The sequence below is a fragment of the Oryzias latipes genome, chromosome 7 (genome assembly GCF_002234675.1).
Source record: "Oryzias latipes chromosome 7, ASM223467v1".
In the NCBI taxonomy this organism is placed as follows: domain Eukaryota; kingdom Metazoa; phylum Chordata; class Actinopteri; order Beloniformes; family Adrianichthyidae; genus Oryzias; species Oryzias latipes.
Genome location: NC_019865.2, coordinates 13,218,602 through 13,236,536, shown reverse-complemented (window position 1 = coordinate 13,236,536; position 17,935 = coordinate 13,218,602). Strand labels below are relative to the sequence as shown.

The following is a 17,935-nucleotide window of genomic DNA, read 5'->3' as shown; positions in this document are numbered from 1 at the left end:
TAAGTCTAGATTTGAACATGAACACAGAAGAGGCCTGTCTTACGACTTCAGGGAGGCTGTTCCAGATTTTAGCTGCAGAATATTGAAACGCTGATTCCCCTTGTTTAGTTCTGACTCTGGGAATCAACAGGAGGCCGGTCCCTGAGGTCCTCAGAGTACGAGATGGTTCATATGGCACTAACATGTCAGAGATGTACTTTGGTGCTCGGCCATGGAGAGACTTGTACACAAGCAGAGCTGCTTTGAAGTCTATTCTTTGAGGTACAGGGAGCCAGTGCAAAGACCTGAGCACAGGACTAATGTGATCATACTTTCTGGTTCTGGACAGGACTCGAGCAGCAGCATTCTGGATGTACTGAAGCTGTTTTACAGCTCGTTTTGAGAGGCCGGTGAGCAGGCCGTTACAGTAGTCTAACCTGCTGGAGACAAATGCATGAATAAGTATCTCCAGGTCTGGCTTTGACATTATGTTTTTGATTTTGGCAATGTTTTTCAGACGGTAAAATGCCGCTGATGTTACTGACTTAATATGGCTGTTAAAGTTTAGGTCAGAGTCCATGATTACCCCTAGATTTCTGACTTGATTTGAGGGTTTAAGAGACAGAGAATGAAGGTAGCTGCTGACACTTTCTCTTTGTTTCTGTGGGCCAAAAATAATAACTTCGGTCTTGTTTGAGTTTAGCTGGAGAAAGTTGTTCTGCATCCACGCACTCTGTTGGAGGCAGTGGCTGAGTGAATCCACCGGCCCATATTCACCTGTTGTCAGTGACACATAGATCTGAGTATCATCTGCATAGTTGTGATAAGATATGTTATTACTGCGTATTAACTGCCCTAGTGGCAGCATGTAGAGGTTGAACAGAAGGGGTCCCAGGATCGATCCCTAGGGCACACCACAATTCAAGCCCATGTAGTCTGAGACACAACTCCCAATTTCAACAAAGTATTTCCTGTCTTCTAGATAAGACTTGAGCCAACTTAGGGCAGATCCAGAGATGCCAACCCAGTCTTGGAGTCTGTGCAAAAGGATCCCATGATCAACAGTATCAAAGGCAGCACACAGGTCTAGCAGGATTAAGACAGTGACTTTGCCATCATCAGTGTTCAGGCAGATGTCGTTGGTTACCTTGATAAGAGCAGTTTCTGTGCTATGATGGGGTCTAAAACCTGACTGGAAAACATCAAATGAATTGTTTAATAAGAGAAAATCAGTGAGCTGTTGGTAGACAACTTTTTCAAGGACTTTTCCTAAAAATGGCAGATTAGAGATAGGTCTGTAATTATTTAGTACAGTGGGATCAAGACTGCTCTTCTTCAGGAGGGGTTTAATAACTGCAGTTTTTAAGGCCTCTGGAAATATTCCAGATTGAACAGACATGTTAACTATTTGAGTAATTGGTGGCAACCCACTGTTAGGACAGACTTTAGAAATCTAGTGGGTAACACATCAAGGCAGCATGTAGATGAGCTCAGACGGGTGATGGTCTCTTGGACAGTTTGGTCAGTGACAGGTAAAAAAAAAAATATATATATATATATATATATATGTATAATATATTTTTTTCAATAATGACACTGATGTTGACTCAAAAATAGTGGGGGCAACTGTGGGGCGCAGTTTTTTGCTGGGGGGGGGGGGGGGGGGGGGTGCATTCTGATGCATCCACATAGATCCATGTGCGTCTTCATTTCCCTTGTCTGAGCCGGTATCTGGCTCAGAGCTGTACGGATAGATAGCTCCAATATGGCTCGTCATTTTTGTTGCTCTAGTAATGTTAGGTAGGGGAGGTGAGGGGCTGTCAGTTATTGGGAGCAACCTAAGGGAAGTGAAGGCAAATCATCCCGGGCAAATGGTCCCGTCCACAACTCAGAGGCGAATTCATGATGAACTCCTGCCACTCTGCAGAAACTATGTTGTAGAAAATGACACAGGGTTTCTTGATTTTGGCTTTGAATGCATTTTTAAAATCACCTCACAAAAATGCATATGAAATGTGATTTTCTTCATGTTTTTATACTTTTACAATAACAAACCCTTCAGATAAGAGATGGGGGAAAAATCAAATTTTTCATTAACACAAATTATTCTAAATTAAATCAAATAAATATTAAATATATCTAGATTCTAGAAAAATGTAGACATGTGTTTTTTATAAATAAATTGTGAAGTAGGCAGTTTTATGTCGGCACAATTCTCAATTTTATTAAACAGCTTGTTTCATTTAGTCAGAGTAAACTCGTTAAATAAAGTATTTATAGAATTCTCCCCAAAACACGTTTAAAAAAAACTGTATAATGAAAATTCATTACTAATTAAATATATAAAAGCATACAGCATCAATAGTTCACTTGGATTTCCTTTTAATGATGACTCTACAGATCATTGTTTTGCGAAATACACCCTATACAACTATTTTATTTTGCTGGATGCATTCTTTTTGTTCTGAAACAGTCACGTCACTGATTGGACATTTTTCTTTTGCAGATTTCCCCAGACTTTCCTCTGAGTTTAGTTCCTTTGCCAGGCTCAACCTCAGCTTCTGTCTGGTTCTCAAAACAGCAGACTGGAGGGCTGCGATCTCAGCAGAGAGCTCTATCACTGTATGTAGAAAAAAACAGAATAGTGAGAAGGCAGTTGTCTTTATTTTGATAGAAATAATACATTTTTATAGCAATGACAGATTTTTGATCCACTTGACCTGAAAAGATTATACATACATTTCCAAATGAATCATAAATAAAGGCTGGATTGAAAAATATGAAGTCATACCTTGCTTGAATGATGATTGTGCTTGTTTCAAAGGTTGTGGAACTAAAATCCCAAACCATTTGAGTGGATCTTGTTGAGGATTCTGATCTATTTTTCCAACAGGATTCACTTCAGGACCTTTAGCAGTTTTTGCAACTACTGTATCCTTTTTTTCTGGAGTGTCCTTCTTTGTCTTATTTCTTCGCCTGAGGCCTGCAAAGTTGATTTATTGTGGGTTTTTTTAAAACTGAAGACTTATTTGAAATTTCTAATGGAATGATGTATTTTTTTAAATCACATCACCTTCTTCTTGAGGCCCAATATCCTCTACAGGCAACAGATCATCAGAGGATTCAGCACTACTCTTTTGGATATGTCTCTCAGTGAAAAACTGCACCTCACCATTCTCCAGAGCTCTGTAAAACGCAAATACTTTGATTAAAAAAAAGGACAGAAGTAAAAAAGAAAAATTGACAAATGACTTACTTTGTATGAACACAAACCAGTGGCATCATTTCACTGGCATACTGAAGTGCAGAGACGTGCTTGTTTCCCATGGAATACCGTGCCTTGGTAATGGAAAACCAACCCTAAACATAGATAAACAGAATTTATCTATTACAATACAGCATTACAATCATGTTATATACTCTCAGTGAGTGTAGAAGTTAATCTTTGTTTCTTTTTTTTCTTCTTCTTCTTTCCTGGTTTTAACCTCTTCATAAAGAATGAACAACCCAAATTTGGACAACAATCAAAGTCGCTGCACACGGTGAAATAACTGTGTTGCTATGGACTGTTTTTTGCGTGTTGCTCCTCCGTCCAACTTTATTGACAACGGTCAAATAACAACAATGCCTCTTCTTTGAATTACCAAGAGAGATTTAATCCAGAGAAAATGTTTATAGTTAACTGACTTAAAATTAGGGCTAAATATTTCATTCATAAGTGTAAATCTGCTAACAAAAGAACCGTATTTTATGTTTTTTTAAAGAAAGAAATGATTCTATATATATAGAATTAAATCATGCACTAACAAAAAAGCAATTAGAACCGTTGAAACATGGTAACTTTTGAAACTTTAACAGAATCGATTATCCACTATAATTTCTGTTTTATTTTTATTCTTTTAACCCGTTTTATATTGCTATCATATCATTATGGCTATTGCGGTAAAAGTGAAAATGTTGTCTTTTGCATATAGTGTGTGGAGTGTCAATGTTTGGTATTTTGCATGTGCAATATTTGTTAATAAAGTTTATTTAAAGAAATCTAAGAATTACATCAGCATGGAACAATGGCTCTGCGCCCTCTAGTGTTCGAACAAAACGTTTGGTTTTGATCTAAACAGCAATTATTTAAACATTCAATGTTTTTTTCCAAAACATTTTTTTCTAATATCACCATTTAGCTAAATAGAAATTAACAAGATGAAAAAACGATGATAATAAAATTGCAAATCCAGAAGCATCCATATGCGCCGCTTACAGTAAGTCACCTCCGCTCCAGGTAGCTTTTATTCGGTTTAAAATGTTGATCTAGTATTTGTTGATATTTTAAGTTTAGTTAATAGTTTCCATTAAAAGCGCACAACACAGAACTGTACCTGCTCGATGAGGGAATTAAGTGTCGCTCGTTTCTTCTCGAGTAACTCGAGAAGGTCCATAAAGCGGAGTAGCTCTTCGTCCATGTTAGCACGAGTATCTTGTAGTTCTGATCCACCCATGTTAATTATTTTAGGACTAGTGTCCTTGTAGTCTATTACGATTTTTTTTAACAAGGAACGCTAGATAGACGTACTTCTTTCCGTGACATGTGACTCAAGAAATGACGTATTGTGCATCACGTGATGCCGGAAAGCACTGCTGGGGCTTTGTAATCAAACCTTTCGAATCTTAAATGTATCACTTGAACAAAACTAACTCTACAGTCTTATCTCGTTAAGTTTAGCTAGCAGGTCCTTATGAGAAAAAAATGTGACATATTAAAAGAAAAGGGAAGTTCCCATACCGGGAGTCGAACCCGGGCCGCCTGGGTGAAAACCAGGAATCCTAACCGCTAGACCATATGGGACCTAGATGACTAGTTGGAAGCAAAATAGGTATATATCATTGTGTATTATGTATGTACACATGGGCTGGGCTGTATTCACTTTTAAACGCATTGCTCTTTGAATTGGAGTACATATATAGACTGTAAGAAAAACAGTGCACGGATCTGTCTGTTTATATGATAAGGGATTGAAAAACATAATAAAAAGATGCAATATTATGATAATTAAAACTGACGCTTTTGTGCACTTGTAATATATGACTAAGGTCATTATCCCTTGTGCTATCCTAGGCACTTTAACATTGAGAGTTGGGTCATCTAGACCCACTAGACAGTGCTCTGAACCTTTTTTCTTCAATGATTTGTGATCTTTACTGGTGTCCATGGATTACATGAAATCTTTCCACCTTCATCCACCTTTGTCATGATGGTAGGAATTACACGTCAATCAATGTAAGGGTGGGGTCGTCTAAGATAGCACAAGGGTTAAACTAGGTCCTAAAAACCTCAGATATGCTCTGTCTTCTCAGATAGTCTCCCTGGATGGCGTAAGTATAGCCCCCGATTCCACAGTTAGAAACCTTGGGGTTTTATTTTACCAGGATTTATCATTTAAGGCTCACATATCTCAGGCGTGTAGAACTGCATTTTTTCACCTGTGGAATATTGCTAAGATCAGAAATATACTTAAGAGTGATGCTGAAAAACTCACCCATGTGTTTGTTACGTCTAGGCTGGATTACTGTAACTCTTTGTTAGCAGCGTGTCCTAAGAGTTCCTTAAGTCTCCACCTTGTTACGAGCAGCAGCTAGTAGATTGTTAGCAGGAACTAGCAGAGGAGATCACATCACTCCTGTATTAGTTTCACTTCACTAGCTGGCTCCCAGTTGATTCTGGAATGAAGTTCAAAACCCTCCTGTTAACCTAAGGCCTTACATGGTATGGCCCAGTCCTTTATATCATAGAAATCATAGTGTAGTTAAAATAGCACGTTTGGCATAAATTATACGCGCATAATTCCTTTCATCCATAAAATTGAACTTTTTACTTTTTTAGACAATACAATACGAGGTCATGAACAACTGCCAAAGCAGATTGCATATCTTGTATTCGTCGTATGTTTGACAAAGGGTAACTGTCATTGCCACCGTGTAAAAGATACGCAGAAATCTATCCGTCCGTAGTTAATACCACAAAATGTTTCTTCGGAAGACAGCTTTCCCAGTAGCTCGCCGTGATCGTATAGTGGTTAGTACTCTGCGTTGTGGCCGCAGCAACCCCGGTTCGAATCCGGGTCACGGCAGGGTTAAAACCCTGGCACGGCTTGGGAAACATTTTTGTTTTAGTTTTATAATTGCATTGAAATCAGCGCTGCCTTTTATGTTAATCAAACAAGCAAGAAAAGAAAAATGTCAATGTGAGATATTCAACTTTTAGAGAGCAAATCAAAAGTCTTGTAAGACGGCAATTTACTTTATTTATCAGTTTACCTTCAACTAAAGCACCACAAACATTGGCCGAAATAAATACCTCGGTCACGAAGGGGGGAGAGAGATCATTGGTAGTTAAAGTCCATGTTCCGAGCGACATAGCCAATCAATGGAACCGGCAGATCTTGTGTGCGTCTGGTCTTACAAATGCTGATATTTGATTGGTGTTTGTCATCACAAATGACCATCCTTAAACCTTTGGAGTTCCGTGTTTGAGTTTACCTGCAAGCGCAGCATGAGGCTGTTGCCACCAACTTTTATTTCAACAAAAAAGGGAAATCAGGTTAGACTGCGATACCGAAGCACGGGGTTTATAACATCTGGTAAAATAGCGTATAAAGTGAAGTCTGTCAATTACTGGCTTGTTCTTTTTATTAGTTTGATTTCTTTTGCATATCGCCCTCATTTTACTTTGAAACAGAAATGGGCGTTTCCTCAGCACACGGGGGTCTTCATCCTTACTGGCCGCGCGACCTTCTGATTCCTAACTATGTGGCCAATGACCGCTCCATGTCCGAGATTCTGGCTTTCCTTTTCTCGGTGTCGGGGGTGTTTCTGCTCGTCACCTGGCTGATCACCGGGGCCACGGGCAGGCTCGGAACTTGGAGGCGACTGGCTATCTGCTGGTTTGCTGTGTGTGGTTTCATCCATGGTGTAATTGAGGGCTGGTTCTCCCTTTATTACGACATTCTACCTGCAGACCAGAGCTTCTTGTCACAGCTGTGTAAGTAACGACAGTCCAAAGCAAAGGTGGTTGCATTATTGGGGGAGTTGAAAACTGAATTTAGTCTGTTTTCTTTCTTTTTTTAAGGGAAAGAGTATTCAAAAGGAGACAGCAGATATGTAATGTGAGTACACTTACATTTTGATACAACTTTATTTAAACCCTTCACAAACATTTAATTCTGACTTTATTGAGCAGACTTAGCAGTCACATAGCATGAGGTGCATTCAGTGGCTGCTTGGAATTTCCGCACTTTTGTCCTTTTATCAATAGAGCTCGCTATTGCTGTATTCAAGTCCGCTGGGAATTTCTAGCAACTGCTCTCACTGACCTCAGCCAACCCAAACACACACTCACTTGTTGCTCCATGTTATTGTACCTCTTTGAAATGACTCACAAGAACAACACACTGATCTGTAAGAACACACACAATAATGCAACACGTTGCAGATATTTCAATATATGCACGTTTTCCAATGCATTATATTGTTTAAAAAAAACGCCTGAAAGTAATTATTTTATTATCACTAGTGATATTATCGCTATCACTAGTTTTGATCTTGACAAAAAACAAAAACATGATGATTTGAACAGTTAATTTCTTTAAAAAAAGGTAATGACCATGTTCATAAAAAAGTTTAGAAATCCATCTTTTGTTAAAAACACAAACTATTTCTGTATTACCAGACAACACTTTTAGTTATTATTAGTGTTTTGTTTTCGTTAGAGAATAATCATCAACTAAAAATTTGTACATAAGTTCTTTTATTCAAATATTTAACGTGTCTTTTTTTCCAGAGGAACATTTGATAGACTTAAGATGTGAACGTCCACTCTGGCTAAAAACAACATAATCATAATTCAAAATCCTGGGAATGCTTTTAAAATTCGGACTCATCTTTTTTTGTTTTTAATCTAGAGCTGATAACTTCACTGTCTGCATGGAGACTGTGACTGCTTGTTTGTGGGGTCCGTTCAGCTTTTGGGCTGTATACTCTTTTCTAACAAATAAGCCGTACAGATTTATTCTGCAGCTCATCATTTCATTAGGTAAGACTTTAAGACCACAAATTACATTTTAAATAACGTTGTCTAATCGTATTTTAACATGGATTTTCTCTCAATCTGGTTCCAGGTCAGCTGTATGGGGCCGTACTTTATTTCTTCACAGAACACAGAGACGGCTACGCCCACAGCGAGTTGGGACATCCAATCTACTTCTGGTTCTACTTTGTGTTCATGAATTTTCTGTGGATTGTCATACCGCTAATACTTATTGTGGATGCATGGAGACAGCTATCTGCTGCTCAGATACACACAGATGGCATCAAGAGCCACAAAAGTAAAAAGAAGTGATCTATGTCATTCTGAGGAGACAATGACTGAAGGACACCGTCTGAAGACCTCGATTCTTAATTGTCTTTATGTCATTAATCAGAAGACCTTTCTCGTGAAGGTTTAAGCAAAAATACAACAATGGTTGCAAAACTGAAAACATAACGTTTTGTACTTTTTTATAAATCAGTTTTATGATAATAAAATAAAAGTGATCTACAATTTATTTGGTTTTGTGTTTGATAAGACAAAAAGAAAAAGAAAAATAACATCAAAATGTAATAAACAAGATATAGCACTTTGTAAATTTTTGGTTTAAACCATGGGTCTGCATCCTGTGGTTCTGTTGCCACATGTGGCTTTTTACCCCTCAATTGTGGCGCACTGGTTTAGGAAAATAAAATCTTTCATTTAAAAAAGTTACTGTAAAGTAAAAGGAAAGTAATAAAAAGTTGACTAAACTAACTCAAACTTCATCTATCCCATTCCCAAACTTCTGAAAGACACTATATGTATCACTCTGTGAGGCTTCTGACTATGGTAGCCATATCGCTCCAACACGTTTCGTCTAGCGTAACAAAGTCGGACTACGGGCTGATTTCTACTGGCCCGTCTGTGGGGTTGCTCTGTTGCGGTGGGTTGACACAAAAAAGAGAGTTCATTAATCAATCAGAATGTTTACATTACCTCCGTCATGTCTGTGGTCCACGTCCGACCTTCTATGGCAAGCTTTTTCAGTATTTATTTTTAAATACTGAAAGTCACTAGTAAATTGGTGAAGAGCTAAATGTCAGCTAGTTCAGTGTTTTTCAACCTTTTTTGAGCCACGTGATGGGACACTATCCTTGATCAAAAATCCTGTAGCACATTAGCATAAAAAAGGAAAAACTTAAAGTCTGTATTGATCTACAGTCTCTCCGCAATCTCACATGCATTTCTGTGATAATTGTGGCAGAAAAACCTGGCAGTTGCGGCTGTTTTTTCTAAAAGATGTAATAAAAGTTAAGTTAGAAAACTTAAAAGCTGTCTGATGTGTGTTTGTTGTGGTTTCAAGACGTCAATGGAAGACTCATTGTGCGCTGAGACGCTGTCGCTTTAACCCAATGCCTCATGGGAGATGTAGTGCAAACAGCCGCCGTGAGCCAGACAGACTCGCGTCTCTGAGCTTCATTGTTTTGTTCACTCTTTCCACGGTCTGAGACCGGATCCCACGGAAAGCTACATCGCTAAAGACGAATTTAGCTGGTCTTTATGTTGGAACTAAGCAACTTTGGGAGCAGAATCGAAACAAGGAAGTGACTACTTTAAAGTTCCTAGGATAGCACAAGGGTTACCCACTTCTGATTGGTCAGACTGATGACGTGTGACTAAGTCTCCAAGAATGATTGGTGGAGACAGTTAAAGGGGCGGGACTTTTCTGAAAACAGCTGAGTCTACGGCTAAATCACGGTACCGTCATTCTTATCAAAATTTCTTTAACCCTTGTGCCATCTTAGATGACCGCACCCTTACATTGACGTGTTCTCCCTACCATGACAAAGGTGGATAAAGGTGGAGAGAATTCATGTAATCCATGGACACCAGTGAAGACCACAAATCATTGAAGAAAAAGGGTTCAGCGCACTGTCTAGTGGGTCTAGATGACTCAACTCCCAATGTTAGGCCTAGGATAGCACAAGGGTTAATCAGGGCAATTTCACACGGCACACCTGACCATCTCCACGTGTGCCGTGACACACTGGTTGAAAAACACTGAGCTAGTTGACCAGACTAAGAAGAAGAAAGAAGAAAAATTGGATTTATCTGCGCTTTTCATGACACTCAAAGCGCTTACATTGTAACCATTATTCATTCACTCCTCATTCATACTTGGTGATGATGTAAGCTATGGTTGTAGCCACAGCTGCCCTGGGGCAGACTGACAGAGGCGTGGCTGCCATTTCGCGCCTACGGCCCCTCTGACCATCACCGAGAACATTTATGCACATTCACACACCAGTGGAGCCACACTGGAGGCAAGGAGGGTGAAGTGTGTTGCCCAAGGACACAACGACATTTTGGCTGGTGGGAGCGGGGATCGAACCGCCAACCCTTCGCCAGACTAGTGTTACAATATGTTGGAGGGATGCAGTCCAGAAAAAGTCCTCCTGACCTATTGGCTCTGCAGCAAAGCTCCAACCCACTCAAACCTGGATTAACTCTTTCAGTCCCAGTGTTTTATTTCACTGTTTATAATTACTCCTGGGGTTTTTATTTTTCTTTCAGAATAAAGAAAAATATGTGAACATTGCATATCTTAAAAAAAAACAACCTGAACAAAATGTCTTCGTGGCCAGAGAGAAAAAGAGGAGGAGGAATCCTTTAAACAAAAAAATTGGATCTGCAAAATGATCTTGAATCACTCTAAAAGTCCAATCAATTCCTTGACCCTTTTCAAAGATTCTAAAACTTTTGCAAAAATGGCAATTGACTGACAAAAGGCAGAAAGGCAATACGCATTGTTGTCATATCCAGAAAATGGTAATATGTCATAAAACTTGTCACAAGAAACACAAATGCAAACACGGCGTAGGAGTTAAAAAAAAACTGCCAACAAAGAAAAATAAATCATAAAGCCACATCGTTAGCCACACATGCGTTTGTGTGAATTTGTCCACAGTTTCACTCAATCCAATCACGCCGAAATAGCTCAGTTGGGAGAGCGTTAGACTGAAGATCTAAAGGTCCCTGGTTCGATCCCGGGTTTCGGCATTTTGCTGCTGCTGCTTTTTTTTTTTTTTTTTAATTTACAGTATTTTAAACACACATCGATGATTAAATCTAACGATCACTAAATAAAAGTGCTAACAATTGTTTTAATGGCATTTGGGCACATCACAAGGCAAATTCAAGGCTTTTATATAAAACCTGAAAAGGTAGTGTGAATCACGACAAGAAAAACAATTGCAGCCTTAGCTGAACATTTTACTGAGTCTTAAACCCAACTGTGCATTCCTCTCCCTCTCCTTTCGTATTACACCTTTCAGAGCCTTCTGAGCAGCAGGTAGGTCTGGTTGTACTTCCAGTAGTTTCTTAAAAGCCTTCTTGGCTTCCTCCAACTCATTCAAGTCCTCACACGCCTGTCCCAGACGATACCAGGCTTTAGCAGCACCAGGGTCAATCTGAGTGGCTTTAGCAGCACTGGCCTTTGCCAGCTTTGGCTGGTTCAGTTTCAGCTGGCACAGAGCTAAATTTGAGTGAAGCTCTGCTTTGATGATCTTGATTTCATCAGCTGAAGGGATTTCATCCACAGTGTTTGTGTCTTTCTCCTCCTCCAGTTCACTTCCGTTTGTCTCAGCCGCACCAATAATGCCATATAGAGGAATGAGCAATTTGAGGGCTCGGCTGTAGCTGTCTGAAGCTCCCCACAAATCCCCATTTCGGAATCTTCCGCCTCCTCGCTCTTTATGTGACTTTACCCATTGCCATTTTTCACTGACAGGCATTTCCCAGGATTCCTTCCCTGGTGTGAAAGCTTTGAGCTTGACAGTGGCACATAAAAAGGTTTCTGAAAGATTTCCATCAGTAGGCTGGTCAACAGAGACTGACCCACTCCTGACATGAGTAAGTTGGATCTGTACAGAACAGAAAAAATAAAGAAATAACAACAACATAGCAAATACATTTTTTTCTTAAAAAGATCTACCCTCAGTTTATCAGATGTTTACACAACATTAAGGGCTATTACGGCAAAAAATCTGAATTACGTTAGTTTTATTTTAATGAGGTCAGAGTAATTATGAAACAGTGTTTTTACACTGTCATTATAATGTACTCTCATGTGGCATATCCCAAAAACCACAACGGCATTCTGGTCACATGTAACAGTTCGGAGATAGTCATCAAAATCTCCAAATAGTCGAACAATCTCATTTAACAACCATCACAGTTATTGGACTTGCATGTGTAAGAGCGTTAAAATATAGATGAATTACAATCAGCCTTAATCGTGTTTTCATAACCACGTCTAGCTGACATGGCCTTGGTTTTACCAGAACATCAGAGTGATGACTGTTCCGTGCTGACATTGACATCCGGGACACACTTGCAGCCTTGGGCAAGCAAAAACTGCTTACCGTATTTTCCGGACTATAAGTCGCCTTTTTTTCCATAGTTTGGCAAGGGGTGCAACTTATACTCCACAGCGAATTATATCAGAAATAAATTGAAATAAATCCATTGTTAACCCTCCTGTTATGTTCATCTGTGAGGAACAGAGATGATGTTCCTGGGTCAATTTGATGGATGAGGTATGTTAAGTGTTAAGAGTATGTTAAGTGACTCAGAGAATCAGCAAACCTTTTTTACGGTAAGATATTGAACGTTAAAAACACAATATTCTATTTTCCAATGATTTCATAGATTCAGAAATGCAATAAAAATGACAACTGTTTCTACAAATACAGGATGAAAACAGAGTATTAGTTGGCCAATGATGCTTCATGAAAGGAATAAATAAATAAGTATGAGAAAGTATTACTGTGAAAATATGAGATAAACAGTCTGCCATGATTGTGTCATATGAGGTTGTGAAAGTTATATCTTGGTCTCAGATTTTGTCAAATAAATTTCCCGTCAAAATGCGACTTATAGTCCAGTGCGACTTATCTGTGTTTTTTTCTACTTAATGCATTTTTGGGCTGGTGCGACTTATACTTCGGAGCGACTTATAGTCCGGAAAACACGGTATTTATCTGTCTGCGTGGCGTTCACTTGCTGCTCTGTATGCTCACTTCCACTCTAATCTCGTAAAATTACAAGTTTTATTCTCGTTAATTTACGATTTAGAATCTCGTAATTTTACTTTTTTTTTGGTGGCCCTAAAACTCAGTCGTTCTTACACATAGCAGCAGACAAATGACCATAAAATAAAATACTTAATGTGACTGAAGGCTTGAGTGCACCTGAGATGAAGCATTATTGTAAATTTGTGTTTGTGTTTCCAAAGCAGCAGTAGATTTTTATAAAAAGTTCACAACTTTAAAATGGTCCAACAATTCTGAATTTTGAGGCAAGTTTGGCTGATAATTTGTTGATGCTTTCCTTTTTATCTTTTTAAAGAAATAATTATGATATGGTCCACCTGTTTTTTTGCAGAAGAGTCAGTCATTAAATTCCCAAATCAGAAGTGGTGTAAGACCTTAACAAGAAAAAAAACTGGAAGAGGCTATTCAAATGATTGAATATGAATTAAACATACAATTAGGCTTATAAAAGTAGTATAATAATAAAAGCTTAAATCTGAATTGGAAGCTAAGTGCTTGGTAAACACAAAGGAATAGGCAGGAAAAACAAGGACTTTAGTTATTTTTACCTGACAGGTCTCTCCAGCCTTCATTCCCTCCAAACATGATTCTATGATGTCACATTGACCTTCCCCAAGCTTCAGTACCGTCCATTCACCCAGCGGAATCTGCAAAAGGGAATCTTGGTTTCTGAGAAATGGTTTGTCCACAAATTCTTTCAAATCGGTGCCTGGCAACTCATCCAGCCTTTGTTCAGACACCGACTCCTCTGCTTCATCACCGTTAGATTGAAGTTGCACTCTGACTTGGCAAAGTGAGCCCAGCTTTGGGCAGTAATCAACAGAACATGCTAAAGGGAAAAAAGAATGTAAAAAAACGAGTAAGAGTAAGTTTATAACACACAGCAAATAAAAAATGAGGATAAAACATTTTGTTCATTAACAAATTGTATCATACATTGGTCTGCAGATTTAGGAAGAAGTTTGGGGCCACTTTCCTGTGTTCTTCTTCGTTCCACCATGCAGAGGCCTTTTGGACACACAGAAACCCAGGAGGAGACATCGGGGGCTTCATGACCACTTTTTCCTTTTTGTGTTTGCATTACTGGAAAAAAAAACATCAGATAAGGATATCATTTTCATTTAAATGCTTTATTTTTTGTCTACTTACATATCAAAATCTAGATGGAAATTCAACCTATTTTGGTCAAGGTGCAGATCTGTGATCGAGTGTTTAATTAAATGCCTAAAACACAATGCATGTTTATTGTGTCTGCATTACCATTCAATCTTATACACAATTAATCATGAAGCACTCCAAGTTTTAGTGGTGGTGGTGGGGGGGGGGGGGATAACAAACCCAAATAATAAAGAAAATCCATGGACAACCTGTTTAAAATGTATGTTGTCGGTATATAGGAGTGAAACATGTATAGGTGTCATCTGTCGTAAATGTATCATTTTTGTCGTAAAGTGAAGTACCATTACGCTAATGGCCCTCCAGTTTTACGTCGTTTGTCTCTGGTGGTGCAGCTAACCGTATATCAGCGATATCAGCGGTAGCATAAATTATTTCGAAGGTAACTGTCACACGTTTCATAACAAGCAATCTGGGTAAAAACACAAGCGTTTACATCTGTAATTTCTTTACATACCGTTAGTCAACCACAAATATTGCAAAATAACAGAGTAGTTTGTTGCCGTCTGTTCGAGCGGCTGCCAGATTTCTTCTTTATGGGCCAGACAATGGTCGTTTTCTCACTGCATGAAGTTTGTTAGCGTCCTCTACAGGATATAAGTGAAACTACATGTTTTTGTGTTTGTCGGAGATTAAGCATCTCTGCTATGTCTGAAATCAGAAGCACTGGATGTAAGATCACCTACCTTTAAGTTATTTCTAAATTACTGCAAAAAATATGCAGTGGGATCACGTTTTTCTGGAGGAAGCTTTATTCATTTTTAATCTATTCTTTGATTACACTTGACTTCTACAAAACGCCAACTACAATGTTCTACTTTCATTAGGCTTTATATTCATCCACTAACTACGGTGGCCATAAATGTGCTTCATAGAGCAATATATGTGTTGTAAGGTATTGGCTTATGATGTGTGTACTTTAGGTTAAAGTGTTTTCAAGTGCTGGAGGTCCTTTAGACAATTTATAACTGATGAAAAATATATCTGCGGAAGCAACCTTTATCTGTGTGTGTAAACCTATTTCCTAAAACTTTTATTTTTAGGTCTTTGAATTTCTCTGAGCTGTTAAAGTCAGATTGTTTATCTCCAAAGCTTAAGAAGAATACACAGACAGGAACAGTCTGTCTGCACGTAAGCAATAAATGTTGTGCACCAGTCCTCAATCAATACAAAGCATTTTCACACCTAGGTTAAAGTTTGGATCAGGAACCAAAAAGTGGATTACATAACCCCCAATCTTGCACCTTCTTAGAGCTTTGACTTTGTGGTGGCAAATGGATAGATTAAAATGTTTATATTTTATTTTCTTAAGTTATACACCTAATACAAGAATGTTCCGGAGTATACCTGCTAAGGCTTGTGTGACTTGGGGTGTTTTACTCAGTGTCTCAATGTCTCACCTTTACTTATGTTTAACCCTTGTGCTTTCCTAGGCACTTTAACATTGGGAGTTGGGTCATCTAGACCCACTAGACAGTGCGCTGAACCTTTTTTCTTCAATGATTTGTGATCTTCACTGGTGTCCATGGATTACATGAAATCTTTCCACCTTCATCCACCTTTGTCATGGTAGGGAGAACACGTCAATGCAAGGATGGGGTCATCTAAGATAGCACAAAGGTTAAATAGTGATGTACTTTCTCTGTTTCTCAAACTCAACAGGTCCCAGCTGGATGGGCTGGCCCCACTGTACATCAGAGACCTGATTCAGATCCACAGCAGAATCATCACATGAGTTCAATTGAATTAATAAAGTAAAACAAAAAGCAGGAAAATGCTTAAAAAGAGCTTTTAAAAAGAGAAGAGAAAATGTAGTATTAGCTGTGAGACTGTTAAGATTTGGCAAATCCACTAGGTGTCACTCTCTGCTCATTTATGTGACCTGACAGAGCACAACAGCGATACTTGACATCACTGAAGCACATAAAGTACTGTTTTTGTTTTTTGCCTAACCCCCCCAATAGTGTTTTACAGAAAGAGTAACTCTCCATCATATATATATATGTTGCGTAATTTTAGGCAAAAGGTGGGAAATAAGGTTTGTCTGAAGTCAATACAATTCAAAGATTCCTCATTTTGTGATGTTTGCATCCTGGAAAAGGTTTGAGCTATACATTTGGAATGACTGAATATGTACCAATGTAAGTGATAACTACCAAGTCAGTTTAATTTAAAAAAAAAAGTGTTGAGAGGCTTTGGTGTTTGCTGTTAACGTGTTCCCTGGGCCTATTTTGAGCTGAAATTTGTCAGGATCCCCACTTGGTAACCTACCCATCAGATGACTGTCAAAGACACATTAGAGTAACGTAGAGCATGTTTTCAAGCATCAACTACACTTAGTTCCCTTAAGCAACTATTGTAGAAAAAAGTCCTCATCATCTGCAATCCTTCATTCAGCAAACATAAAAATATGTTTTATTTGATTAAATGATTGATTGATTAATTGATTAATTGATTGATCAAAATCAAATTATATTTATTTCTAATTGAACTAAACGTTTGAGAAGTTTTGGGTTCCAAAAAAGAAATCACCTTAATATGGCTATAGATATTGTAATGTTCATTTTTCACCGATAGGGGGCGGGTTTGTATTTTGTTGTCATGTCCTTGTGGGACAAAGCACACAGATGCAGCTTCCTTAAGACCTGCTGCTCTGAACATTTATCCATCCATGCTCATTCCTCTCCACGTCACAGGGATGCTGGGGCCTACCCAGCTTCTGTCCGGTGAAGGCGGGGTACATCCTGAACAGTCCTCTGAACGTGACTTGACACAGTTCAGCCTCAAATGCAGTTCGTCAATTTTGTTTTCAAACTGTCTATCCAGATCAGGGTTTTAAAGGGTACAGAGACAAAGTGTTGTACACTTCAACTTCCACAGACATCTCAAGGTCATCAGTCATCATAATATAAAAGCCTCCTGACAGATTAAGTGGGGGTACCAAGGAGGGGAAAAAATGGGGAAACCATACAAAGTACAGACAGGTCCCACTAAAATTTGAAGTAGACCCATCTTGCTGCTACAGAACTCAATAGTCTGCTGTGAGAAGTTGAAGCATATTCTCATTTGACATTTTAGTAGAATCCTTTCTTACTTTTATTTTTACTATTCATTTTTTATTTGTATAATTTGTTTTATCTTTTAAGTATTATTGATGTTTTTGTTATTTAAGAGATTACATTTTTTTTTGTTGCTACCTCACTTGTGTTCTCTGTTACTTTAAACAAATTTACACTTGGTATGGAGTGTCACTGTATTCTGTATGTGCAATATTTGTCAATAAAAATTAGCTTCCGAAAAAATAGCTTAGGACTGAAACTAACTGTATCTGTTTTATGTGATACATTCTAATTAGAATTGCCTACTTTAAATTCTGTATCATTCCGTTTTTCAAATTTTTCTATATATAAATCTTTTCAATCACTAAAAAGCCTAAAAAGAGGATCAGATGCAAAGGAGAATTTAGGATTCCTCAACTGGGGTGCAACTGTCAGGAATTGGAGATGTAGAGCCCAAAATGCAGGAAATTGGGCTCGGTGGCAGAAACATTAACTAAGACGGGATGATTTAACAATGTAGAAATGATTAACTGGTTAATTTTCCT

General features: G+C 38.4%; 3 protein-coding genes and 3 non-coding genes across 8 annotated transcripts; 3 read left to right on the top strand and 3 right to left on the bottom strand.

Annotated features, from left to right (window-relative positions):
- Nucleotides 1-2,176: 2,176 nt before the first annotated feature.
- On the bottom strand, nucleotides 2,177-4,583 carry ccdc115 (coiled-coil domain containing 115). Its single transcript, XM_004070477.4, has 5 exons — nucleotides 4,356-4,583; nucleotides 3,236-3,339; nucleotides 3,053-3,165; nucleotides 2,771-2,962; nucleotides 2,177-2,599 (listed from the first exon to the last, which is right to left on the bottom strand). Exons 1-5 carry the CDS (start codon nucleotides 4,473-4,475, stop codon nucleotides 2,403-2,405), a joined length of 726 nt encoding a protein of 241 aa, XP_004070525.1. The 5' UTR covers nucleotides 4,476-4,583; the 3' UTR covers nucleotides 2,177-2,402.
- A 167-nt stretch (nucleotides 4,584-4,750) lies between these two features.
- On the bottom strand, nucleotides 4,751-4,822 carry trnae-uuc. Its single transcript has one exon. It is a non-coding gene; the product is annotated as a tRNA-Glu (tRNA).
- A 1,210-nt stretch (nucleotides 4,823-6,032) lies between these two features.
- Nucleotides 6,033-6,104, top strand: trnah-gug. Its single transcript has one exon. It is a non-coding gene; the product is annotated as a tRNA-His (tRNA).
- A 342-nt stretch (nucleotides 6,105-6,446) lies between these two features.
- ebp (emopamil binding protein (sterol isomerase)) lies at nucleotides 6,447-8,576 on the top strand. Of its 2 annotated transcripts, none has more exons than XM_004070476.4 (5): nucleotides 6,447-6,574; nucleotides 6,713-7,015; nucleotides 7,103-7,139; nucleotides 7,935-8,065; nucleotides 8,151-8,576. In XM_004070476.4, exons 2-5 carry the CDS (start codon nucleotides 6,715-6,717, stop codon nucleotides 8,369-8,371), a joined length of 690 nt encoding a protein of 229 aa, XP_004070524.1. In that variant the 5' UTR covers nucleotides 6,447-6,574; nucleotides 6,713-6,714; the 3' UTR covers nucleotides 8,372-8,576. The 2 variants fall into 2 exon arrangements, with proteins under 2 accessions (XP_004070524.1, XP_011475427.1); XM_011477125.3 differs by having other exon boundaries at nucleotides 6,481-6,614.
- A 2,452-nt stretch (nucleotides 8,577-11,028) lies between these two features.
- trnaf-gaa lies at nucleotides 11,029-11,101 on the top strand. Its single transcript has one exon. It is a non-coding gene; the product is annotated as a tRNA-Phe (tRNA).
- Nucleotides 11,102-11,116: 15 nt separating this feature from the next.
- On the bottom strand, nucleotides 11,117-14,909 carry fkbpl (FK506 binding protein like). 2 transcript variants are annotated; one of them, XM_004070718.4, is made up of 4 exons: nucleotides 14,789-14,909; nucleotides 14,092-14,238; nucleotides 13,704-13,984; nucleotides 11,117-11,964 (listed from the first exon to the last, which is right to left on the bottom strand). In XM_004070718.4, the coding sequence occupies exons 2-4, from the start codon at nucleotides 14,234-14,236 to the stop codon at nucleotides 11,302-11,304; spliced, it is 1,089 nt and encodes a 362-aa protein (XP_004070766.1). In that variant the 5' UTR covers nucleotides 14,237-14,238; nucleotides 14,789-14,909; the 3' UTR covers nucleotides 11,117-11,301. The 2 variants fall into 2 exon arrangements, with proteins under 2 accessions (XP_004070766.1, XP_020560339.1); XM_020704680.2 differs by having other exon boundaries at nucleotides 13,704-14,238; nucleotides 14,789-14,829.
- Between the last annotated feature and the right edge of the window lie 3,026 nt (nucleotides 14,910-17,935).